At 41.6% G+C, this 27,923-nt stretch overlaps 1 protein-coding gene across 3 annotated transcripts in view; it reads right to left on the bottom strand.

Moving 5' to 3' along the window:
- The window catches only part of mfsd13a (major facilitator superfamily domain containing 13A), a 42,706-nt gene that overhangs the window by 1,033 nt on the left and 13,750 nt on the right, over window positions 1-27,923 (bottom strand). For all 3 annotated transcript variants that reach the window (XM_072238905.1, XM_072238904.1, XM_072238906.1), the window contains 7 exons: window positions 21,394-21,648; window positions 16,948-17,027; window positions 14,931-15,380; window positions 12,653-12,770; window positions 10,531-10,627; window positions 9,337-9,508; window positions 976-1,169 (listed from right to left, as the gene is read on the bottom strand). In XM_072238905.1, the coding sequence (XP_072095006.1) occupies window positions 976-1,169; window positions 9,337-9,508; window positions 10,531-10,627; window positions 12,653-12,770; window positions 14,931-15,380; window positions 16,948-17,027; window positions 21,394-21,555 (1,273 nt within the window). In that variant the 5' untranslated portion in view covers window positions 21,556-21,648. The remainder of the gene's footprint in view (window positions 1-975; window positions 1,170-9,336; window positions 9,509-10,530; window positions 10,628-12,652; window positions 12,771-14,930; window positions 15,381-16,947; window positions 17,028-21,393; window positions 21,649-27,923) is intronic.

Raw genomic sequence — 27,923 nt, 5'->3', positions numbered from 1 at the left:
TCGATTTCTCAAACTTCCTGTAGTTTCTCCTCCTCCCTTCATTTTTCATTCCCCATTCTTGGTTACCCTCTCACCCCTTCTCAATTCTCATCTCTCCTCCTTCCCTTTCTTCCATGCTCCACTCTCCTCTCCTATCAGATTCCTTCTTCAGCCTTCTACCTTTTCCACCTATTACCTGCCAGCTTATACTCCCCGCACCACCTTATTCTGCTTTCTGCCCCTATCTTTCCAGTCCTGATGAAGAGCCTTGGCCAGAAAAGTCAACTCTTTATTCCCCTCCATAGGTGCTGCCTGACCTGCTGTATCCCTCCAGCATTTTGTGCGTTGCTCAAGATTTCCAACAGCAATAGATTCATAGTCAGCCCAGCTAAGTTTACTAATTCAAGAGAGGTAACCATGGGCAGGCTAATATCAGTGACAGATTCCAGCCTGTGATGAGTGTTATATGTCACATGTACTTCAAAACAGAGAAATGTCTCATTTGTATCACTCTGAAGATGAGCTGGGGCAGCCAACAACTGTCACCATGCTCCTGCCACTAATATTACCGGCCCTAACCTGTACATCCTTGGAATGTGGGAGGAAACTGGAGCACCTGGAGGAAACAGTCACAGGGAGAACATACAAACTCCTGACAGACAGTGGTGGGAACTTACCCCCAGCTGGTGATTGCTGGTGCCGTAAAGCATTAGGCTAACCGCTAGGATACCATGCCAACCAGGGTATGTGTTATTCATGATATCATCTCTCTCCTCTGGGAATAGAACACAGAGAACACCAGCCCATATTTTGGGTTGAGACCCTTCTGCATTGATGCAATCTGTCCATTTCCCTCCACAGATGCTGACTGACACACTGAGTTTCTCCAACACCTTGATTTTTGTAAGTAGAAGAGCTGAATTATTAAAAGATTTGCAGCTGTTAAGGACCAAGAAGTTAATTGGATTACACAATAATTCAGGATAGTTCAGCTACCTGTATAAACATACAAAAGCCAAGTGCCAATTAGTGGGGCAAATGTCTGTCCGGGTTTCGTCACCAAGGCAACCATCCCAAACAGCAGAGCTGAAGCTGCCTGCTTCCTCTTGTTCATCACAAAATCTTCATCCACTAGATCCGAGATGACCAGGTTCAGAAGCTTGCACGTCCCCTCTGTGAACACTCGGTTACTGAAAAACAAGAAAAGAATGCTGGAGAGATTTAAAAAGTTAGCAATAAGAGAATCAATAAAATCTATCAGGAATTTATATTGTTGAATGACATTTATGGAAGTAATATAAATATGTAATCAAAGAGATGGATACGAAATTCAGCTTGAAAGATGAGGTACAGTGCACCTATTCCACACTGAAGCCTGTAATAATCAGGTTAAACTTTCCAGAATCAAATGGACAAACTTGCATTTCTACACCTCTCCCCTTATAGAAGTACAATTCTTTCACACAATGAGGCAATTAAAGTTATTTGGTCTTTAAGCACTTTGGGTTATTAAAAGATTGAGAAAAGTGCTAGCCTGCTGTATCGTTATCTTATGAAACAGAGTACAAGGTGGCAGCATCCATCATTAAGGAACTTCAGTGCCCCTGACATGCCTTCTTGTTAGGGTGGTTGGTACAGAATCCTGAAGACGTACACTTAACATTTTAGACACAGCTTCTTCCCCTCCATCAGATTTCTGAATGGCCCATGAACACAACCTCGCTACTTAAAAAAAATTCTTATTGTAACTTAGTAAATTTTTACACGCTGCTGCTACTACAAAACAACAAATTTCAGTGTTTGCCAGTGATAATAAACCTGATTCTGATTCAGCATAAACTGAAATGGATGCAAACACCCCACTTTTGTCTTTTATATCCACATGGAACTTTTCATGGGAAAGTGCACAATATGGTGGCATGGTAGTGTAGTGGTTAGCGCAATGCTTTACAGTACAGGCAACCCAGGTACAATTCCCACTGCTATCTGTAAGGAGTGTGTATGTTCTCCTCATGATCACATGGGCTTCCTCTGGGTGCTCTGGTTTCCCAATACATTCTGCTTGGTAGGTTAACTGATCACTGTCAATTGCCCTGTGAGTAAATTGGAGGCTGCGGGTGGTGAGGCTCAAAGGGCCGGAAGGGCCTATTCCACGCTGTATCTCAATAAATTAAATAACTATCTTGGAACTCAGAAGGATGAGGGGGAAATTTCATTGAAACCTTTAGAATGTTGAAAGGCCTAGACAGAGTAGATGTGGAAAGGATGTTTCCCATGGTAGGAGAGTCTAGGACAAGAGGGCACAGCCTCAGGATCGAGGGGCATCCATTTAAAACAGATGTGGAGAAATTTCTTTTGCCAAAGGGTGGTGAATTTGTTGCCACATGCAGCTGTGGAGGCCAGGTCATTGGTGTATTGAAGGCAGAGATTGATAGGGTTTTGCTTGGGTATGGCATCACAGGTACAGGGAGAAGGCCGGGAACTGGAGTTGAGGAGAAAAAAAAAAGGATCAGCCATGATTGAATGGCAGAGCAGACTCAATGGACCAAATGGCCTAATTCTGCTCCTATGTCTTATGGTCTTATGATTGCTCATCTCAGTCATTCACTACCTTTCACTGTGCATTATCAGCACCACATAACCTTGATCAGACCCGTTAGGTATGAGATCATTTAAATGTCTAGTGGGATGCTGCTTGCATTGTTTGGCATGCACACCATCTTGTGATGGGGTTCCAACACCTCATTTCCCATTGGTCTTGGCTCTACTTCCTGCAGTGTTCTGCACAGGGGAGGGAAAGTTACAGATTGTGGTGCTGTACCATTCAACCTCTATCAATGTCCTTCACACCTTGATGAGAGGTTTTGTGTGAGATGTTTACCAATTTACCACAATGCCACTTGCATTCTACACTATGGAGGACGTTGTTCTCTTGAGAACCTTGGGCTGATTTACCGTTTGCTACCACTGACATACAACAGGTTGACCAGCAACAAAACCAACCACCTTATTCCATACTACTACTCCCATTATCTATGACAGGTTCAAGACTCCACCGCCTCGGTCTGAGCTGCCTCTATCATGTTGACGTTCGGGAGATTCGTATTGCCACCCAGGGTATAGTTTGTACCCTTACCACCCACTGTGCTTTCTCTGTGTTGTATTGTTCATGGATAAACTGACCAAAGTAATTAAGAACAAAGGTTGAATTGTCCTGCCGAAGGAAAAATATCAGGAAATTATTTTTTAGTCAGCAACAAAAGAACAATGACCCAATATTTAGACTTACTGCACCCACTTAGGTGAATGGGAGTCAGAAACAATAAATATTCACCATCTAAATGAATGCTGTTTGCCGGTGGCTACAGTAATCAGGGAACGATCAACAGACTAAATGAGTCTTCGCTGAGTAACAAATTCACTTTATAAAGCAGGGTTTTTTTGTTTCAAGAGCAAGCACTGAGCAGAATTGGCTGCAAACTCCAGAAACAATTTCTTTCAGTTTTTGAGAAAAGAACTTTGTATCACTTTTTTCATTTATATTATCAGAATCTTCTTTCATATTGTAATCTTTTAGATAGCCCTACAAGTTTAGGTCTGTACTTTTTCCTAGGTTGGAGCAAGCTACAGATTATAAAAATACTCGAGGGATATTAAGTCAGAGTTACCCTTGCTGACCATGGACAATGCATCCCAGCTCTCTACGTGATACGAAAGCCAGAGCAGTGTGATATGGAGAGCAAGTTCTCGCCCGTGCAGCAGACTCAACCTCTCCATGCTGCCTACGATCCAAAAGAATGGCAGAGCACGACAGTTTGGCACCAGCTGCGTCACAGGAATCGCCAGGTCAGCACTGAACTGCCTTAGGGACTTCCAGCTCTGGATTTCTCCCTCGGGCTTTACTCCCAAAGCCTTCCCCAAGAGTGGGTATAGCTGCAAGGCAGCGGAGGTTTGAGATCAGTGTTTCTTAGATGAGCTGCCAACTATGGCTGATGAGCCCATCGGCCCGAAGCAACCGGTTTTAAGGTGCCAGTAACCCGCCTTTGCCCCTTCCCCCGTCAGCAGGAACTGTTCTGCCTTGCTTAGTAGCTAAGCCACACGTGAATTCCAGGAGCTGGACTTGGTTGTCAGAGGCTATCTGAGATGCTCACCATTGGGAGCACTTAATAGGTAGTGGGAGCAAATCCCCATTACCACCCCCGGCTATTACAACCCTACAGAACCATAGAGTTACTGTGCAGTAAAAGGCCCTTCAGTCCATCTCACATATACTGAGCAAGCTGTTTACCTCAGGTAATCTTTTCTAGTTTAGCCCATATCCCACTAAGCCATGTACCTTCCTCTATTAGCACTTTTTATACACCCACTATCTGGGAAGAAGTTGTCTCTCAGATCACTTAAATCATCCCCTCTCACTTTAAACTTATTCTATTATCCTGGGAAAAGAGCAGTCACCCCCCATCCTCAAATGATTTCATATTCTTCTATTGTTCTATTTTAAAGAACCTACGGCAGAGTAATTCTTCTGAAGATTTAAAATAATCAAAATTAGATGAATTTTATTTAAATTAATGGACTGAATTGTGATCTGAGGTACACTGTTTAACGAGAAGCAAATCCAGAGGTCAATGGGACATGTGTGAACAACAACATCAGAAGGGTTAGTGGTGGAAAACCAGCGAACAAAATTAATTGGAGAGGTCTTTCATGAAGCTGGCACAGGCACAGGAATCTAAATGACCTACTCCTCTACACAGCTTTGACCCATTAATTTGATACTAGTTTTGCTCAAATGGCAAGATGTTTACAATGTAAGAGTCACAATACCAAATCAGCTGCTTTTTAACATCTGTTCCAGTTAATTACTGGATTTGAATGTTTTCTTTATGCTCCTCTTTGGCATCAGTTCTCAGTAAATTACTAGTTTCCAATTTTCTCTAAAATTTATCATCTGAGCCTGGAGGAGAGATTTTGTACTATTAAGTAAAATGGATCACAAAGAAAAGTTCATCAACCTATTCCTCTGATGCAAGATTGAAGGACCCCCTGTATAATTACACTGCTTTATCCTCCAACGCTGAATCATGGTTGCAGGATTATATTAATAGCATCGTTATATTTAGTAGTATTGCGATAATATTTGATCAAAGCTGGAGTTTTATTATGTCTTTTGTTTTAAAAGTAAAATTGTTGCCAAGTTGTGGAGATGGAAGGGAAATGGCTCACAGGATTTGGTCCTTAAGAGTAGCACATGATACCCACAGAGAGGAGAACGTGACAGTGTTCAGGGCTTTGCCACGAGTACAAGCTCATGGGTTTGCAAACCACTGCTGCAGTTAACTTAATGCTTGTGTCAGACTCTCTTTTCCCAGAAATAAAGAGACAAGCTGAGAATTGGAGGAAATTAGAGAGAAGCAACGATTATAGATGAAAAATTGCACTTGCAAATATGTGCTTTCAAGTCCTGTGGTAAAGTGAAGCCTAAAATGTTTAATCAAGATGTGTAGCTACATTAATTGTAAAAAGTGTTCAAAGATGGAAAGACAAGATAAAGATCCATCTGAGGTTAAAAGCCACCATAAAAAACACTCTTGGCAGTGTGGAGGATCAGAGGGATCTTGGGGTCCGTGTCCATTGGACACTCAAAGCTGCTGCACAGGTTGACAGTGTTGTTAAGGCGGCGTATGGTGTGCTGACATTCATCAACTGTGGGACTGAGTTCAAGAGCCGTGAGGTAATGTTGCAGCTATATAAGACCTTGGTTAGACCCCACTTGGAGTACTGTGTTCATTTCTGGTCACCTCACTACAGGAAGGATGTGGATACTATACAGAGTGTGCTGAGGAGATTTACAAGGATGTTGCCTGGACTGGAGAGCATGCCTTATGAGAACAGGTTGCGTGAACTTAGCCTTTTCTCCTTGGAGAGATGGGGGATGAGAGATGACCTGATAGAGGTGTATAAGATGATGAGAGGCATTGATCACATGGATAGCCAGAGGCTTTTTCCCGGGGCTGAAACGGCTAACACAAGGAGGCATACTTTGAAGGTGCTTGGAAGTAGGTACAGAGGGGAAGTTGGAGGTAAGTTTTTCCACACAGAGTGGTGGGTGTTTGGAATGCACTGCTGGTGACTGAGGTGGATACAACAGGGTATTTTAACAGCGTCTTAGATAGGTCCATGGAGCTTAGAAAATAGAGGGCTATACAGTAGGGAAACTCTAGACAGTTTCTAGAGTAGGTTACATGGTCGCAATAACATTGTGGGCCAAAGGGTCTGTAATGGGCTGTAGATGCCTATATTCTATAGGTCTGTTCTGTGGGAAGTCCAATTTTGATGGTATCAGAAAGGATCTGAGAAGGTCAGGCTGTTTTCTGGCAAAGGTGTACTTGCTAAGTAGGAGGCCTTCAACGGTGAAATTTTGTGAGTACAAAGCTTGTATTTGCCATTCAGAATAAAAGGCAAAGAAACAGGTTAAGGAAACTTTGGTTTTCAAGAGATATTGAGTCCCTGGTTAAGAAAAATAAAGGTGCATAGCGGGTTTGGGCAGGTAGGATTTTTGCATCTGTACTTACTCAGGAAAGGGACAAAGAATCTATAGAAGTGAAGCAAAGCAGCAGCAAGATCATGAACATATACAAGTTACAGAGGAGGGTGTCTTGAGACAAATTAGAGTGGATATAACCCCAGGATCTGTCAAGGTGTTCCCTTGGACCCTGTGAGAGGCAAGTATAGACATCGCAGGAGACCTTGTAGATGTTTAAATCATCCTTAGCGACAGGAGAGGTACCAGAGGATTGGAAGAAAGCTAAGGTTGTTCCACTGTTTAAGAAAGGCTCTAAAAATAAACTGGGAAATTATAGGCTGGTGAGCCTGACATTAATAGTGGGAAAATTATTGGAAGATATTGCATGAGTATTTGGATAGATATGAACTGATTAGGGATAGTCAGCATGGCTTTATGCATGGCAGGTAGTATTTAACCAATCTTACCGAGTTTTCAAAGTTACCAGGGAAATGGATGATGGCAAGGCGGTGGATGTTGTCTACATGGACTTTAGCAAGGCATTTGACAAGGTCCTGCATAGGAGGTTGGTCAAGAAGGTTCAGGTGCCGGACATTCAAGATGAGATGGTAAATTGGATTAGACAATGGCTTTGGGGGAGAATCAGAGAGTGGTAGTAGATGGTTGCCTCTCTGACAGGAGGTCTGTGAGTACAGAAGTGCTGCAGGGATTGGTGCTGGGTCTGTTGTTGTCTGTCATCTATATGAATGATCTGGATGATAATGTGGTTAACTAGATCAGCAAATCTGGAGATGCCACCAAGATTGGGGATGTATCAGACAGCGAGGAAGACCAGAGTTTGCAGTGGGTTCTGGACCCTCTGGAAAAATGGCAGATGGAAGTTAAAGCAGACAGTGCGAAGTTTTGCACTTTGTTTGGACCAACCACTGCAGGACTTGCATGGTGAGCAGTAGGGCACTGAGAAGTGTGGTAGAACAGAAAGACCTGGGAATACAGGTCCATAAATCATTGAAAGTGGCATCACAGGTAGATACAGTTGTAAAGAAAGCTTTTGGCACATTGGTCTTCATAAACCAAGTGTTGAGAACAGGAAATGGGATGTAATGTTGAAGTTTTATAAGACATTTATGAGGCCTAATTTGGAGTATTGTGTGCCATTTTGGTCACCTACCTACAGGAAAGATGTAAACAAGATTGAAAGAGTCCATACATAGAAAATTTACAAGGATATTACCAGGACTGGCGTACTTGAGATACAAGGAAATAGTGAATAGGTTAGGACTTTATTCGCTGGAATGTAGAAGATTGAGGAGAGATCTAATAGAGGTATACAAAATTGTGAGGGTATAGATAGGGTAAATTAAGCTGGCTTTTTCCACTGAGTGTGGGTGGGACTGCAATTAGAGGTCATGGATTACGGGTGAAAAGTGAAAAGTTTAAGGGGACTATGAGGGGAAACATCTTCACTCAGAGGGTTGTGAGAGTGTGGAATGAGCTGCCTGTGCAAGTGGTGCATGTGAGCCCAATTATTGTATAGGTACATAGATGGCAGGGGAATGGAGGGTGCAGGTCAATGGGAGTAGACAGTTTAAATAGTTTAGCATGGACTGGATGGGCTGATGTGCTGTATTTTTCTATGACTATGAATTAGAAGCAAAGATAAGTGATACTGTGGAGACACCCTGTCAGAGGCTTAGCATAAACAAAAAGAATACAAGTTACTGCCCCTGCAGATGAAACAAAGCTTACTGTAACTCGGCCAAAACGGTACTAACTACACTGGCAAATGCTGTTGAGATCAGAGTTGGTTTTGGTTGGCCTTCTTCCATGGAGGTGCAGAGCAGTGAAACAGCAATCACAATTAAACACTCACAGAACATCCACGAAGCAGGTTGTTACGATTTCTTCCTCACACCTCTGCATTCCAAGAGAACTACCCAATGTAAATCCCACCTTCCAAGACAAGGTCCACTGCCTTGCAACCTGAGTCTTTAACACATGATGGTGAACAGTTTAAGTGTGATGATTTTTTCTGGGACTACCAGGCTTTTTGTTTTGCACCAAGTTCCAGATCCATCTGAGTGAAAAAATCCACATCTTCCTTTTCACCCTCTATTAACTTTTACTTTAAATCCAAGCCTTTCAACTTCAGATAAGGGAAATGACTATTCTCCATTTTGTCTTAGCCCTTCCAATTCATGCATCTTAATCTTTTCTCAGTTTCCTCTGTTCCAAAGAAAACAAACCCACCTTTTCGCATTCCAGCCCAGGTAATATCCGGGCACCTTGTTCTGTTCTGTTAGAGAAGTGAAGGGCTATGGAGTAGGTTTAAAAGTCGGCACAACATTATAGGTTCAAAGCCCTGTACTGTGTAGTTCTACATTATATTGTCAACACAAGGTTGAGTCCCGATGAAGGGTCTCAGTCCGAAATACAGACTCCACAGATGCTGAGTTCCTCCAGTGTTGTGTGTGTTGCTTTGGATTTCCAGAATCTGGTTTATGATTTGTGCACCTTGTCAACAGCGTCTACATTCCAGGAGAGACGTGGTCATCAGAACAATATACTTTATACTTCATTGTCGCCAAGCAATTGATACTAGAACGTACAATCATCACAGCGATATTTGATTCTGCACTTCCTGCTCCTATCCCTAATGCTCAAGCTCAGCTTAGTCAAATTGACAATTTTTATTTTAAACATGAACATTGCTTTGAATTTGATGCTATTGGAATTCATTAGTAAGTGCATTTACGATCTGTGACAGTTGCTGATCGTGGGTTAAAAGGCTTAGAAAATGTTTTCGAAAACTACAAATCATGTGGACATACCTGGCTATGAAGAAACAAAGTAGGTAGATTTGATCTGGACCTGCCAACAACATGATCAGGCTGAGCACCAGTTTCAGAAAGAACAACCATCGAATGACCACATAAACTCCAAATCTGTGGCACAGTGACAGGAAGTAAAGGTTGTTCAAATGTGGAGCAATGTACGAAGCACCTAAGGGAAAAGAAAAAGTAGTTAATTTAATCAAAACTTAATTACATTCTTGGAGAACTCCTGCTTTCTCAAAAATCAGATTATAAATACTGTCACGTTTTCACAAGTTCATATGCAAAAAAACAAACTCGGATGGCAACAATTCAGATGAGTTGATAAAGGGTCTTGGCCATAAACTTTGCCTGTTCATTCCTCTCCACAGATGCTGCCTGACCTGCTGAGTCCCTCCGGCACTTTGAGTGTATTGCTTCAGATGAGTTCACAGAGTACAAACCCTAGTCCACGCCCAGGCATTAAATCTAAAGCGCTTTGGTGCAGTACTGCTGTAACAATCCCAGCTTTCAGGTCAGATGTTAAAGTTAAGGCCATTTATCGACTCCAGTAGATTTTAGAAAATACAATAAACTATTCAAAGAAAAAGGGAAACCGCTCATCACTCAGAGGTTCATTCAATTACCCCAGAGGTTCACATACTTTTTTGAACCCAGACTGTGATTGTTTAAATGGTGTGCTCAGTATTGACGAGACATACAATTGTTTGTGTCTTATTGATTTAGACAGATTGTGCCTATTTTTGTAACTTCAATGAAGATCAGACCACATTTTATGAGTAATTAATGCAAGAGGGTTCATAAACTTTTTCTTGCAACTTGCATACAGGCCATACAAATGACCAATTTACATACAGGCCATATGTACTCCTAGAGCATTTGGAAAACAGGTGGGATGCATTTGCCTACTCAGGCAGGATGGCAGGCATCTTCTGCCGAGTGGGAACTCTGTTCACTGCAATATTATTACACATTGCAGAGAAATACGAATGGTTGAGTTAAACATCCTAGCTTAACTATATGCTGCCCTATGGATTTACTAAAGTATAATGCTGGCTAGCAACATTTGACTTGTGAACAGCTCTCAGGAATGTCGCAATCCTGCAGAGGAACTGTATTGTCCAAGAAAAACTGAGTCTTTCAGCAGTGCCAGGAAAACCTGGTCTTAATATTTCAATTCGTGGAGCTTACCTAGGAGAAAGGAACTTGTGGAGAGTGAGATTTTGTCTGAAAGTAGATACTCCAGAAACAGAGGGAAGAAGTTACTGTTGAAATGGCAATGAAATACCTATTAGGGAAAAAAGCTGCCATTAGTTGGTTTGAAACATTACTTCACCAGCATTTTGTCTAAGACTGAAATATCCAAATTTCAACTGTTCTTATTCTCCTATCTGACATTCTATGACCTTGTTTAAGATGCGTTCTTCTTCACCAAAAATCATACCCAGCCACTATAAAACCAGAACCTCTGGCAGGTTCTGTATTATTCTGTGCCTGCATTTTACTTGTTTTTAACTAATTTCACTAAAGCACACTAAAGTGCTGCATAACATTGTGCATGCAAAACCCAATTATTCAACTGACATTGTGAACAGAATCTCTGCACGATAGCCCATTTCTCCAAAGAAGCTTGCAAGCACTTAATTCTTCCTCCCAATCCACAAGGATAGAGACTTGTGGAGATAATCTCACTGCCTGACTCTAGTGTTATCCCATTTAGTCCTATGCATCCTGATTCACTGACTGAACAGTGTCTCAAATATTCTAAACCAGTATGTTTCCCCCAATTTGGTCAGAAATATGGTAGAATTGATTACTTTGGATATGGTTGGGCATTTTATGCAAAAAGAAACATTCAATGGAAATGAACTGTTTAATTGCTGTGCTGATTGATACCCAAGTCTCTCAAAGCTAATTGACTTTCATTCACATTTATGATACAAATTTAGATTCACACCACTACTAACTGGGATAACCTCTCACCCTAATTTTTGTCTATTAAATGATTCAGCGGAATATTTGTCACTGTGCAATCAAAAGATAAAGCAATTACATGACATTCAGTAACAAACAAAGACCATTTACCTATAACTTTAACCATCTCCATCAATCCTGCAGGCTATCTGCTACTGAAACCTCACACTTGGCTCAACTCACAGACATACCTCACAAATATTTCTCTACTGGACTTCCAGAAAACTGCAGCGTGAACAACCTGCAGACCATTCCAGGACTCTTTGGAAAATTCAACATTAACAGGAAAAGTCTCAAAATCAATGTTCATTGATTTCTCATTTTTCTTTTTAAACACATTCACATAGAACATTACAGCACAGAGCAGGTGCCAACCCAGGATCAATCTAACCCTTCCCCCCTTCCACATAACCCTCCATTTTTTCTTAATCCATGTGCCTACCAAAGTCTCTTAAATCTCCCTAATGTGTCTGTCTCTACCACCACCCAGGCAGTGTGTTCCACACATTTACCACTCAGTCCTGATGAATAGTCTCTGCCCAAAACATCAACTCTAACTCCTCTCCATAGATGCTGCCTGACACGCTGAGTTCCTCCAGCATATCGTGTGTTACTCTGGATTTCCAGCATCAGCAGAACTTCTTGTGTCTATGAAGCCCTAACTCATTCGTAAGACATGCTCTCCAATTCAGGCAGTATCCTGGTAAATCTCCTCTGTGCCCTCTCTAAAGCTTCTATACCCTTCCTATAACGAGGCAACCAGAACTAAACACAATATTCCAAATGTGGTTTAACCCAAGTCTTATAGAGTTCCCCAACTAATGGGGGCAAAAGCACCATACTCCTTCTTAACCACCCACGGCAGCTTGAGGGATCTATGGACGTGGTTCCACACTGCCAATAACCCTGTATTCTTCCTTGAAATTTGATGTTCCAAAGTGAATCACTTCACACTTTTCCAGATTGAACTCCATCAGCCTCTTCTCAACAATTCTTGACAACCTTCTACTCTATCCACAAGACCATCCTTGCAAAAATCATAATGCTTCTCTGAAGTTTTGTCTTCTTCAATCTCAGGACTGTAACTGAGCTTCGAGTCTTTTCCTGTCATAGTTATATGTCCTGGGATGCACATCTGTGCTATTATATCTGGTAAGCACTTGGAATCTTACTAGATTAAAGAAAGTTGCTATAATCATCCACCACAACCCTCTATTCTGTAATCTGTGTCGCCATACAGAATCTACTGATTAATTTTCCAAACCCCTCATCTTGAAAATTCTGTGATTGGAACTGGGGAAAGAAAAACAGAGGCCCACAGAATTTTCAGCCGGCTCACCTGCACCAAGTTCATGGACACAAACCAAACAAAATTTTGGTGTCTGGACAACTGTTTCAAATACTCTGCAAGTGTCAGTGTCTGCTCTTGGGCAAGTGGTGCTGGACTGATGTACAATCTGGAAAGAATTCAGAAAATAGTGACTGTTATCCATGTTTCAACCCACTTTTGTCAATCTGTTTTGACCTCAAAAACATTTCAATGCATACTCACCAAACCATGTATGAATATTTGCTGACACCAACATATTAATAACAGCTTCTACAGAGGAAAGGTAGCTGTCAAGCTGAAGCGAAAATAGCATCACAAAAGGTTGCTTATTGTAATGATATGATGTTGGAGGATTGAGAAAAAACTCTTGGGAGTGTGATTCATGCATGGTTGCTTAGCTGATAGTGCAACATTTTACAGGAACCAGTTGTACCTAGAGATATCGGCAGAACAAACCCACCTCTTTAATTCTAGCCTAATCACAGGACAATTTACAATGACTAATTAACTTACTAACTAACTAGTGTGTCTTCGGAATGTGGAAGGAAACACGGAAACCCACGCGGTCACCAGGAGAACATACAAACTTGTTAAAGTTAGCACTGGAAGTGATCTCTGAACTTGATGCACCAAGCTGCAACAGCATCGTACTAATTGCTGTGCTACGATGGCCCACCTTAAGATCAGAGTCCAAACCTGCTGTGGTCTGTAAGGAGTTTTCCTGTTCGCCCCGTGACTATGTGAGTTTCTTCCAGCTGCTTTGTTTTTCTCTGCCAAGTTCCAAAGATGCAAGGGTTAAGGTCAGTTAATTGCAGCAATGCTATATTGGTGCCAGAAGCACGGCAATACTTGCCCAACATAATCCTCACTGATTTGATGGAAAACAATGCACCTCACTATGTTTCAATGTACATATGACAATTAAATAAAGCAAATTTAATCTATTAACTGAAGGGAATACCCTTGGCTACTGCTACTGAGAGGGGAATTGGACAACACATCAGCGTGAACTCAGGCCCTGTCCAGGTTAAGGACACCTGACCTAAGGACACTACAAACGTATGAACAAGTGTTTGAGAGATGGGTGAAGATTGATTTGCTGGCTGCTGTTGGACAGGTGCACCACCTACCCCAGTACTAATTGGGTGCTTGGTAGGGTGAGCAGCGTGGGACTGCTGAGCAGACTCACACAGTAATGACAATAGACACCAGCTCTTCCTGTACCTGTCTGCTCAATCTCCCATTACAGTGATGTCCACAGCAACACAACACGGAGCTGGAGGAACTCAATGTTGAGAAACAGTCAAAACATCAGGTTGAAATCCTTCATCGGGACTGGAAAGAAAGAGGAGAGATCGGCAGTATAGATAGGTGGGAGGGGGTTGCAAGGGGTGGAGCAAGAGCTGGCAGATCCAGATGGTGAAGGCATGATTGGCAGGTGAGTGAGCGGCAAGAGTGGGAACGATGCAAGAAGCTGGGAGGCGATAGGTGGAAACGACAAATGGCTGAAGATGATGGAATCAGAGAAGAGGTCATATTCCAGGAACAAAGGCGGAAGGTGGGGAAGTATGCGTGGATGATGGCCAGATACAGGGGGTGCTGGAGGGAAAATAAATGGGGTGATGGGGGCTGGAAAGATTAGGAGCCCCCTCACCTGGATCTACCCACCAGCTGACAGCTCTTGCTCCAGCCCTCTCCCCAACAGATTTTTTTAATATTGGCCATCTCCCCCTTTTTCTTTCCAAACCAGATGAAGGGTCTCCACCAGAGATACAGACTGTCCATTTCCTTCCACAGGTGCGGCCCAACTTGAGTTTCTCCAGCTTCACCCCAGATTTCCAGCTTCTGCAGACTTTTATGTCTCCACAGCTGTTTCTGTGATCCTTTCCCACACACGATTTTACAGACAGTTTCCAGGGACGGAACCCTGTCATACCCTGGGGACAACCTCCCTACGTGTTGGAGGTGGAAGAGACAGCAGGAGTGCCTGTTGAAATTTTTCTAAAGCAGGATGGAAACCAGGAGCCATTCTCAGAGAATGGATACAAGCTCTGCCGCCTGATTTCTGAATGAACACTACCTCACTACTTTATTTTTATTTTTGCAATATACATACACGTATATACTTACTGTAATTCACACTTTTTTCCTATGATCATGCACTGCATTGAACTGCTAGTGCAAAGCCAAAAAATTTCACGACATATGCTGGTGATACTAAATTGGATTCTAATGAAATCAGAAGAGGGGCTCAGGGTGAGGGACGGACGCATTAAGAAATACTTACTCCTTTAACGTGGAAGTCTCTGCATATTTGACTTCAACTTCTGATTGAAATCGTTGTCTGAGAAGCCAGGTGCATATACTAAATCCAAAAATAGAAAAGGCAGCCATCGCTGCACAGAAGAGCCTAAATGAGACAAAGTTTTCCTTGTTCCACACTGCGTAGGACATAAACACAGATAGGGACCCAAGGGCACTGAAAAGTGAACAGTAAAAATTCAATCTAGTCCTGTCCTTTTCTGATACTGCCAAGTCTGCCAGTAAGGCATTATGATTGAGGTCCACAACAGTGAGGAATCCGTCATACAAACAGAGGCAGATGAGGAACTGTACTCCCGGCTGGGCCCATGCCACCCAGAATGAGAGGAAAGAGAGTGCAAATAGAGGACCATTTCGCATTAATGCCTTCAGTCTCTTCAACACTACTTCAGGAGAGGAAATTGTTTCACCCGACCTATAAAGAAAATAAATACATTATATACTAGCAGAGGTAGTGTTAAAATATTTATTATTGTCAATTATCAAGGTTAATTAAAACTACTTAGTCCACCTACATATGATTAAAGTAACACTGAAGAACTCTTGGCAAGAGAGATAACTAGTTAGGCACTTGCTTTGTTTGTATGGAGGCCTGAGGTTTGTTCAGTACTTCAGCAGCTGAGCAGACGGGGAGCTGCTGGCAGTAACTATTCCATTTTCAAACAGCATCTAGACATTCTCAAAAAAAGTTACTTCTGGCTTCAGTACACAGCTATGAGTGCTAAAAGAAAAACCAGTCAAAACCAACTGCAAAATCCAGGACAATAACAAATATAATCAAGATGGAGCACTGGGACAAAGTTTCCATGGGAAATACAAAAATACAGCCTTTTCACATGCGGACACATTTATGCAATGATATAGGTCATATCACCGAGATTTCTATATTTACTGTACATGGACTGTACTGAAGGAAAATCACTAAACTCACTGCAGACAGTAGACCTTACATACTGTACATGTTTTTGTTAAATGGTAGTCTGCATATTTTAATTTCAGTTTCTTTACATAGACAAACAACAGTATAACAGTAACATGCCCTTTGGCCCATGATAATGTTCTGACTAATTTGACTAGTTATTAAACATGTAACTAAATTAGTCTGTTCTGCCTTCACAACTACATATCCCTCCATTCTCTGCACATTCATGTGCTAAGTGACTCTTAAAATCCCTCCAGTGTACATTTGATTCCACTACAATCCACATATTCACCACCATGTAAAGCAAACTCGCACTGCAAATCTCCTTTCAACTTGCACCCTCTCACCTTAAATGCATGATATTAGCTATTTCAACCTGGTTAAAAAAAAAGATATCGACTATCTACCCTAAGCCTCACAATTTTAATAAACCTTCATCAGACATCCTCTCAACCCTCAGCCATCCAAAAAAAACCCCTCAAATTTGCCCAACCTTCCCTTATAGCACACACCCTCTAATCCAGCCAGTATCCTGGTGAACACCTTATCAAATGCTTCCACATGCTTCCTATAAAGTGGCAACCAGAATTGAATACAACACTCTATATTGCAGCTCAGCCAGAGTTTTACAAAGCTGCAATGTAAACTTCCTGACTCTTAAACTGAACCCCTCGATTAAAAGAAAAACAAGTCACATACATTTGTTTCTACCCCATCAACTTTCAGGAAGGTGTGGACAAGGACCTCAGAATCTGGTGTTCAACAATGCTGTCCAGAGTCCTGCCATTAGCTATACATTCCTCATACATTTGATTTTCTAAAGTACAACACCTGGATAAATTAAATTCTGCCTGCCATTAATACACCCATATCTGCAACTGATCTATATCCTTTCCCAATCTTCAATATTACATGTCCAATCCCTAATTTTTGATTGTGGTCATTCTTCAGAACAGGAACAAATTTTAACAACACTTTAACATTAATGGTGCAAAATATAATCAACCCAACTTGAAAACTACACAGAACTTCAAATACAAAATTGTTTATTGATACATACTGTTGTGTGCTCAGAAATGAGCGGTCGCTTAGCCATCCAAATAATGGATCATTAAGACTATTCCATAGGAGAAAAATGGTCTGGAAGGAAAATGCAATGAAGATTAAAACATGAAGATGTAATAGCTACAGACACCATATTGAAAACAAACACAAGAAAATCTGCAGATGCTGGAAATCCAAAGCAACACACGCAAAATACAGGAGGAACTCAGCAGCCAGGCAGCATCTAAGGAAAAGAGTAAACAGTCGGTGTTGCGGGACAAAACCCTTCATCAGGACTGTGCACTCTTTTCCATAGATGCTGCCCGACCTGCTGAGTTCCTCCAGCAATTTGTGTGTGATATCATATTGAAGACCAGAAAAAGTTATTAATAGTTCATGGAGTCTGATACACAAAACTAAGCTGCATCACTAAGTAAAAAACAGAAAATTATTTTTGAAAACAGTTGAAATATTGAGAACAGATACACAAATATTTGTAGACAGCATGCTGAATTCATGGAATCTTTGCCATTACAAAGAACCCCCAATCACACAAAAAAAACTTATGCCAAAACCCAAACTCAACTAGTGGTGCCAGATTCTGGGCACCCTATTTTAGGAAGTGCTTGCAGAAAATGCAGCATAGATTTACTACAACAATAAGACTATAAAACATAGGAACAGAATTAGGTCATTCAATCCATCAAGTCTGCTGTAAAATTCCATCATGGCTTCTTTATTATTCCTCTCAACCCAATCTCCTGTCTTAGCCTCATAACCTTGATGCCCTGACTAATAAAGAACATATCAACCTCCATGTTAAATATACCCAATGGCTTGGCTGTCTGTGGCAATGAAATAAACAGATTCACAACCTCAACTAAAGAAATTATTCTGCATCTGTTCTAAAGAGGTCTTAGAGCATATGAGCCTTTAACTCTGAGGTTGTGCCCCCAGGTTCTAGACTCCCCCACTACAGGAAACATCCTCTCCACATTCACACTACCTAGGTTTTAAATATTTGATAGGTTTCAATGAGACCAACCCCCCCCACCCCCCCCCATTCTTCTAAACTCCAGCAAGCACAGGCCCAGAGCCATCAAACATAATAAATGAGTATGTTGAATTAGGTTACCTGGAGAGTTGAGAGAAATGGGAAACACCTCTCAGAGCGGAGTTTAATAAGAGATTTGCTGGATTTTTGCAAAATTAAAGGGATTATTAGGGAGGAAATATCAGATTGTGTTTTCAATTCTTTAGCAGCAGTTATGGATGAACAATGATTTAGCATTACTGGTAAGGCTAGCTTTGGAGTAATTATTTTTGTAAAGTTGATTTAGAAATGCAAGTTGATGTTATTGTAGACTAATAAAACATGGAGGATTCAATTCTCCCATTTTACCGAGATGAGGAAAAACTTCTTCACACAGAGAGTGGTGAATCTGTGGAATTCTCTGCCACAGGAAACAGTTGAGGCCAGTTCATTGGCTATATTTAAGAGGGAGTCAGATATGGCCCTTGTGGCTAAAGGGGTCGGGGGTATGGAGAGAAGGCAGGTACAGGGTTCTGAGTTGGATGATCAGCCATGATCGTACTGAATGGCGGTGCAGGCTCGAAGGGCCAAATAGCCTACTCCTGCACCTATTTTCTATGTTTCTATGTCTATGTTTCAAACAATAGTGAGAAAGATTTTTTTTTACAGAAGACGAAGTAGCCAGGCTGAAGAGCTTTAAGCAATTACCATCTCATACAGAAGCGATAAGATTACTTTCTTCTTTACTCAAGTATTTTTACATTTAAATATTTGCCGTGATCACAAGAATTTCTCATCCATTTGAGAATGGTTGAGAAATAGCTGCTCTCGCTGAAATATATTAGAATGGGGGGAGGGGCAGAGGTCTCAATGAAACCTATTTAATATTGAAGACTTAGAGTGAATGTGGAGAGGATGCTTCCTGCAGGACTAGAGGGCACAGCTGCAGAATACAAGGCTCGTCTGTTCTCAAATGCCTTTAGAACGGAAATGAGGAGGTACTTGTTTATCCAGAGGGTGGTGAATTGTGAAATTCATTGCCACAAGATGGCTGCAAAGGTCAAGTCATTGGGTATATTTAAAGGAGAGGCTGATAGGTTCTTGATTAGTAAGGTTGTCAAAGGTTATGGGAGAAGGCAAGAGAATGGGGTTCAGAGGGATAATAGATCAGTCAAGATGAATAGCGGAGCAGACTCGATGGACTGAATGGCCTAATTCTGCTCTCATGTCTTATGGTCTAATTTATTGACATCACTGGACAACAGGGACAAAACTAACCACCGGATTTTCATTTCATTGCTCTGCTAAATTGGTTAGTCTGTTTTACATGCATGCTTCAATGCAGTCAGAAATAACTGCACTTTGGCAGCAGTTAAAAACACCCTCAAGAATGATCTTTCTATATCCCAGGGAAATGAATTTCCCACAGCCAATGTGGCTCCACCCACATCAAGTCTGATTAACTCAAGAGATCTTTAGACTTTGGTCATAAACCTTGCTCTCTGGAAAGACGCTGCTACACAACTTTCCCATACAGCCCATATAGTTAACAAAGAGCCCCTACCTGCACCATAAAACTCATCTTTTTGCTACAAAGTGGCAAATATTTAAAAGAAAACTTGGCCCTAGGCTTGATCCTCCATCATTCCAAAAACACACAACATAATCAGTTCAATATTTCAGTCTTCATTTTCTTCCAGATGAGGAGATAACACTGGTTTGTCAGAGACCATTGATGTGTTAAAATACTTGACAGCTTTGTAAAACATCGAGATTACTAGCAAAACTAAATAAACATAAAGATTTAAAACATTATGTATGAAAACAAAACGCACCCTGGTGTGCCTTTCCAAATCTCACTTCCTGACAAGCTAATGGGGGTTGTTGCTTAGCTGCTTGTAATCCAAACAGATACATTTGAAATTCAGTTAAATACTTTAACAGGACAAGAACAAAGCATTTCATTGCCAATTTATTACAGCAGATGTACTAATAAAAATACCTTATGCTTCAGAAGATGAATAACCATTGTATTCCCAATGTAATAAAACAATTTTCTTTTGAACAGCTGAAATTCCTGATGTAGATGTACATTATTCATTTGCTCAGCATGTGGAAGTGGTTAATGTGCTCACATGTGATGCCATTTCCAAATCAGATACCCAGATTGGATTTACATATCAATTGTACCTACCACTGACTACACTGAGGTTTTAAATAATCATGAATTAAAAGATTACTGCGAGACTGCCACAGACAGTTAATCGAGTTTGTGGCAGAGACTTTGGATTTCACAGTGTTTCAAGGACTTGGGAGGAAAGGGGTGATTGGAGAGGACAATCATAATTACAGGTTTGTTTGAGCAGAAGCTTTGAAGGAGTAGTCAAGGATCATCTAGTAATGAAACAGTTTGGGAAGGAAGCTTGGAATCACAAACACAAGAAAATCTGCAGATGCTGGAAATCCAAAGTAACACACATAAAATAGAGGATCTCAGCAGGCCAGGCTGCATCTCTGGAAAGAGTAAACAGTTGACGTTTCGGGTTAAGACCCTTCTTCAAGACTTCAGCCTGCTGAGTTCCTCCAGCATTGTGTGTGCGTATTTTATGGTTTAGTGGCAGTCCGTCTGAGGTAATGCAAAATGGGATTGCATTTAAACTGCATTAAGGGAGAGGCATGAACCAGGCAGAGAATGGAGGGGTAGGAACTGAACGCAGGCACATAGGGCTAGTTTAAATTACATAGTAGGTGTAATTTTAAAATAAAAATTCATCATGGGCTGAAGTGCAGATTCTTATGCTTTACTATTTGGCATTACTACAAGAGGTGACTATTTGCAGCAATTTGACAGACGTCTCAGAATTATACATGTTGTACCAGCTAAATTCCAACACAAACCAAGTATGAACAAGCTCACAGAATTATTGTATTGCATTACTGATAGGTTTTAAAAACCCACAACACTTACCATCAAATAAAATGCATACAAATTTGTAACAAATGTTTCCTAACCCACACAATCTGATAGATGAAAAAGGGATGCTTCAGTATAATTTATCTAGAATGACACATTTTTTGCAGTTTAACAATTGAAAGAATTTTGAAAGATTAATTTTTACATTTCTCACCATTTGTCACATGATCAGAACATTACCTTTTGTTGAAAACTAGTGTTCTGTAGGTGTTGAATAAGAATGTCATTAAGAACGCATTAAAATGTTCCTTTTGAACTCATTTAAAGGTTTGAACATTCAATTAAGGACACATTGCACATAATATTTTACTTCCTGTAATACACCAATCATTACAAAAAATTTATGTATTAGCCATTTTGGTTGATTCTTATGAGACAGTAACATATTTCATTTTCTCAAAAAATTGCTACCAAAAAAATACTTTTTGAAAAGTAATGTACATAAACTTACTTACCTCACCAATCCAGAAGGATAATTTATCGATTTTGTAAACAGATACAAATGTATCCACATAGTACAGGAGAAAGACATTATGCAGAATGGAGACGAAGAGTGACAGGGAACCGTACAGCACTGCGGTAGGAATGTTCAGGCAGCTAGCAGGTCTAATTCCCATGACTTCAACTATCCATTACATCGTAGCACCAGCTTCTTGGTCATTTCACTTGGATCATCGCAGAAGGCTCAAAGTTAGGACAGCAGCAGTCAGCTGTGAACCACAATCCAAAAGCTAACATTAACTTGTTATTCTGAAACTATTGCACTCCCAATTTTCCTTCATAGAACATAGACTGGTTGGCCCTCGATGTTGTGTGATCCTTTTCACCTACTCTAAGGTCAATCTAACCCTTTCCTCCTACAGAACCCTTCACGTTTCTAAAAATACCCCTAATGTATTTGGCTCTATCACCACCCCTGGCAGGACATTCCACCCACTCCACTCTGACAGCCCACTACACTTTCCTCCAATCACCTTCTAATTATGCCCCCTTGTATTAGCTATTTCAGCCCAAGGAAAAAAAAGTTGCTGGTTATTCACTATCTATGCTTCTTATTACGTGCTTCCTTGTACTACTTCTCCCTATTGGGTAAGTAATCTTTCTAAGGGGAATCATGTGCTAATTCATTAAAACTACTAATAGTATAATGGCATAATGTAGTCAAGCAGTTCTTGTACCAAAAAGCTGGCTTCTTTATGCAATCCAACGTTATCACTAAATAACCTAGTATGAAACGCTGCTCCCCTTCTCTCACACAAAGCCATTTTACCATTGTACAATATCTGACATTTGTGTAGACATCTCAGCTTAAATATCCACAACATAATACTTATATAGTTTGAATCCAGATAGAACATTATGCTAAGATTCCACTCTCATTTCTTGGGCTAATTTTAAAGATTAGCTTTATTTGACAGATGTACATCCAAAACTTAGTGAAAATGCATCACTTGTGTCTGGGCTGTGCTGGGGGCAGCCTACAAGTGCCACCACTGCATGCCCACAACTCACTGACGCGAACCTGCATGCCTATGGAATGTGTGAGGAAACCAGAACACCAGGAGGAAACCCACATGGTCACAGAGAAAATGTACAATCTCCTTACAGACATTAGTAGGAATCTTTCACCCAGCACACTGAAAAGAGCTGTGTTAATTGCTAGGCCATTGTGCCACACAATTTCAAAAAGGGCCAATTGTGCACACACCAATGACACAAGTGTAAGGGGTTTTTTTTTGGTCACTGTGTAGTCTAATTAAAATGGCTTCTTTGTTATGTTATAATTGAAAGGGCTCCTTCGTTATGTTAACTGCTGAGAAAGTCCTCCCGCTAGCAGTTTGTTTGGATCACATTACTGATAAGAAGATGTTACGAACCAATTGGGATAGTTGTTATGCTTTTGGTGTGTCTGTAAGATACTGTATGTGCGGGGTTTTGGGGCAGGAGGCGGGAGAGAGAGACAGAGGATGGACCAGGTGCTGTGAGTCCGCTAACAGGGTTGGACCCCGAGCAGGAGTCCGAGGTCCAGGGTGAGGAGAGAGGAGACGGAGACAGACTCGTGTGGAGCGTCTGGTCGACCACCGTTGTTGGTTCCAGGTGGCCGGTCGAGGTGGTCCGAAGGGTCGCAGGGTGAAGAAGAAGGGTCCTGAGCTCCAACTGTTTGTGCACGAAGAGTTTGAACTTTGATAAATGTGGCACCTTTTATTTTCACTTTATATTTTATTCTCTATTAATTATATAGTTCCAGTAATATCTATAAACTGTAAATCATTTAATCATATCTGGTGTATTGTGTTATTTGAGCCAGGTGGGGTACATCACACAGCATCCACACAAACTAATTACCCAGTTTGGTGGGGCCGAGGGCTGTTTCCCTAGACGACAGCGAGCCGAGCGACCCGGAGGTTGGCCAGGGGGGCTACACAACCATGCCAAATAAAGTTAAGTGTGTGAACATCAAAAACATAGAGCAGAACCAGGAAAACCCTCAAAGACAACTTTCAGTGCACCATGTGGCTTGGGGGCTGGTTCTTCCCAACGACACACTTAAATGTTACAGATCAGAAACCAGGCAGACGCCAAGACACTGAGTGAGAAGCGACAGGAAACAAGGCAGACTGAGTGAGAGATGACAAGATGATGATGAGCAGTTAAATGAAAAAGGGGGCAGGTACACCACTGCAGGTCAAACTGGAAAATGAACAGTCTTCATGGATTGAGCTTCAACAAGAATGAACCAGCAAGGCCTCTCAGCAATTCAGCATGCTGAATTAGTTAACTCACATGGCCTTTTGTCTCATTCCAACTTGGAACAAACACTTGGATGAAGTAGGGAAGACCAACTTTACAGGAGTCCTTCCCCAATAGAGAACAGCTGTCAGGACAAATATCAATTTTCGTCAGTACAACAAGCACAACATTTCGTGGCAGGACTCCTGGCACCTGATACATCACACGAGGCTAAAAGACGCTCTCATCACTCTTGTCATGACGGGTACCAGCAGCTGCCAGACTGACCACTGTCCAATCTGAGTCCTCTCATTCAACATGACCCAAAAACATCAGCACCAATGGCAATACACTAAATGCTGGAGGAACTCGGCAGGTTAGGCAGCATCTATGTAGAGGAATAAACAGTCGATGTTTAGGCAAAGCTCCTTCATCTGGGAAGGAAGGGGCCAGAAGGCAGAAGGAGTGTGTGTGTGGGGGGGGGGGGGTGAGGAAGAGAAGTACAAGCTGGCAGGTGATGTGAAAGCAGGTGAAGGGGAAGGTGGGTGAGGAAGGGGGATGAAATAAGAAGCTGGATGGTGATAGGTAGAAGATGTACAGGGCTGAAGAAGAAAAATCTGAGGAGAGTGGATCATGGGAGAAAGGAAAGGGGATGGGGTGATGGGCAGGTGAGAAGAGGCAAGACAGGAGCCAGAATGGGGCCTGGAAAGTGAGGTGGTGGAAGAAATTAGCTGAAGCTGGAGAAACTGATGTTAATATCATCAGGTTGGAGGCTACCTGGACAGAGTATGAGATGCTGCTCCTCCACACTGAGGGTGGCCTCATCCAGACTGGACAGGAGGCCATTGTCCGTCACGTCAGAATGGGAATGGGAAGTACATTAAAATAGGTTGCCACTGGGAAAACCTACCTTTTGTGGCATCTGGAGCACCAGTGACAGCAATGGTACAACCTTCAAGTACCTCACACAAAGCTTTTGTTAGGCAACACACCCCACTTACACAGGAGTGCCTGATGTCGACCATGAAGAGAGACTCGTGTCCTCAAAGTCAAAGTTCATTTGATCGAATGACCACAGAGGAGCTAACTGATCACAAATACAGGCATTTCTGGAATGAAATCTCTACAGGAGGAAATAACAGCTGGACAGGCACATGAAGGCAGAGGCCCAGCAGAAAAATTCAGACTGGGGCAACAAGTGAGGCTCAGCAAACATTGTTAGGACATGCATGGATTCCATAGTGCTGTCATGGCCATGCACGGCCAAGGACAGGTGAGAGTTCATCAGGGATAGGGGCAGTGAATGTCTGCTGTAAAGAACATTTCCAATAATCTGTTCTTGATGTGATTACCCTTGGCTGCATGCCACAGCAACCTATTCCAACCAGCCTTGGCACCACTCTTGCCCACAGTCAAGTCCATTACCACAACTACAAACAATAACAACAGGGTCAGCAGCAAGTAGTATCCCTGCTGAAGATCTAAAACTCGGTGGCAAAAAGTTTCAGGCACGAATCCACAAGGTGTCCATATCAGGGAAGAACAAGATACATTAGCACAGATGTTGCAACGGTGATCAAAGCCCCTAGCTGTATTAGCATCTTGCTGAGTTCCTCCAGCACTGCATGTGTTGCTTGGATTTCCAGCATCTGCAGATTTTCTCTTGTTTAGGATAAACAGCATGATGCAGCTTCGTAGATGACGGGTACCAAAAAAATGGGAAGTTTAATATATAACATCTCCCTTCTGAACAAACTCAGAAACTCCTGTCACAACTTAAGAGCATTATGCATTTCTGTATTTAATTTTAACCAGTTTGACAATGACAAGGTTTGAGCAACATCCACAAAACGCTGGAGGACAAGTAGGTCAAGCAGAGCCTATGGAGAAGAATAAGCAGTTGTCATTTCAAGCTGAGAACCATCAATCCTAAAACAATTTATTCCTCTCCACAGATTCCGCCAGCATTTTGTGTGTGTTGCTCTAGAATGGACTCCCAGCTTCTGCAGAATCTCATGTTTATTATGATTAGCTTCTGAAACCAAGAGGCCTGTGAGGTAGGGGATAGCCTATTAAAGTTAGCAGAGTACTGAAACTCAACAGCATTTCCTGTTTCTGCAGAGGAAATAAAACCTAGCAAATATTGGTTAGGAGATTTAAACAGAAAGTAGAAGCACAATAGAAAGTTAATTTTAGATCACTTTGCAGAAATGTTTCAGTCAGTACTGCTTGTGTTGTATACTTTTGTTTTATATCTTACAGACATTTTCTAACTAGCTGCCCTGTGCTTCTGGTTATTTTGTAAGCAACACTGTTTTTCAGATAACAAGGTTGTAAGCAACAAAGTTATCATGACTACGGCTCTTAATACAAGACTCACAAAGTATTGTAATCTAGTGTCAAGGTACCTCCACATTTAAATCTTTTGTCATTCTTTTCTCAACACAAGAGATTGTGCAGATGCTGGAAATCCAGCGTAACACACACAAAATGCTGGAGGAGCTCAGCAGGTCAGGCAGGCAGCATCTATAGAAAGGAATAAACAATTGTGTTTCCTTTATCAGGATGGATCTCATTCTTCATTCCATTCTAAAGCTGCTCTTACAGAGGATATGGACAAAAATAACTCAACTAATTCCACTTAAATATTTTGGGAAAGACCGATAATTTTGGAAAAGAGATCATCGTCATCAAATAAGCTTTTGTGGGTCTCAGGATGGAATCATTAACAAGTTAACTAATGGGATGTGATGCTTGGAGGAATTTATTCAGGTTTGCTCAGATGGAACGATTCTTCAGCTTTTACTATGATAAAAGTATGCACTAATACCAGTAAGCCTCCAAAACTACTAAGTGTTAGTAGAGGATTCAGACTGGCTGAATAATCACCTACCCTGCAAATAAAAGCAATCCAAGTTGGAAAGACAAAATATTCCTTGTTAATCAAGAAAAAAATTATAGCCTCTTGCTTGGCAAATATTTGATGATTGGCTCACCAGGTATGGAAAATACAACTAAAAATACTTCAGCTGGAATGTCTGGTATCAAATGATGAATACTAAGCATAACCAGAGGGATTCAGGGCTCTGCAAAATGCAAGTGGAGAGATCTCCCCATTTCGCCCACACTCGCAGATTAACATCTCTCAGTTACAATTATGGCAATGCACTACAACTGGGCTCAGCGCTTTGAAGCTGCTGATTGGACCAGATGACCAAAAGAGGTTTACTAACTTCTTTAAGCTGCCCCACCAACTGTTTCCAGCCTTTAGTGATGAAACTGCTCTAAGTGTCAAACTGACTTCAGTCACTTTTACACTTCTCTGGCTTGACCATCTACAAAAAAGTCTGATAATCAATTCCATCACTTACAGAACAAGATGAATATTAACCTCAAACAAGAGAAAATCTGCAAATGCTGGAAGTGCAAGCAACGCACACAAAATGCTGGAGGAACTCAGCAGGCCAGGCATCTATGGAAAAGAGTAGAGTCGATGTTTTGGGCCAAGACCCTTCAGCAGAACTGGAGAAAAAAAGATGAGTAGATTTAAAAGGTGGGGGAGGGGAGGAAGATGCACAAGGTGATAGGTGAAACTGGGAGGGGGAGTGGTGAAGTAAAGAGCTGGGAAGTTGATTAGTGAATGAGATGCAGGGCTGGAGAAGGGGGAATCTGACAGGATAAGGACAGAAGGCCATGGAAGAAAGAAAAGGGGGAGGAGTATCAGGAGGTGTTGGGCAGGCAAGGAGAAAAGGTAAGAGAGGGAACAGCCTCCCCACTGATCTCTCTCCTGGCACTTATCCTTGCAAGGGGCAGGTGTGGCACTTGTTCCGCTTCTTCCCCCTTTTAAATCTACTCATTATTTTCTCCAGTCCTGCTGAAGGGTCTCAGCCAAAATGTCAACTGTACCCTTTTCCACAGATGTTGCCTGGCCTGCTGAGTTCCTCCAGCATTTTGTGTGTGCTCCTTGAATATTAACCTTCCAAGATGTCAAGGCTTAGCAGAAAGGCAGCAAGTTAGCTGTACGTTGGATGTCAACAAGTGGGGCGCTGAAGGCGGGGGTGGGGGGGGGGATATATCAGGACAGTCTTTTGAGTGGGCATGGATTAGTTCTAAAGCTATCTCAACCACACAACCTGCACAATTGAACCCTTTCAACTCCAAAAGGCATCAGTATTATTTTGAGATTTCCTTAGTTGCCAATAGTGTAGACAAAGTATATGGAATTTAAAAAGGAAATGTCAATTCTATATAGACG

The sequence above is a fragment of the Mobula birostris genome, chromosome 21, assembly GCF_030028105.1.
Source record: "Mobula birostris isolate sMobBir1 chromosome 21, sMobBir1.hap1, whole genome shotgun sequence".
Taxonomy (NCBI): domain Eukaryota; kingdom Metazoa; phylum Chordata; class Chondrichthyes; order Myliobatiformes; family Myliobatidae; genus Mobula; species Mobula birostris.
Note: the sequence above shows the minus strand (reverse complement) of the source record. Positions and strands in the feature narration are given on the sequence as shown.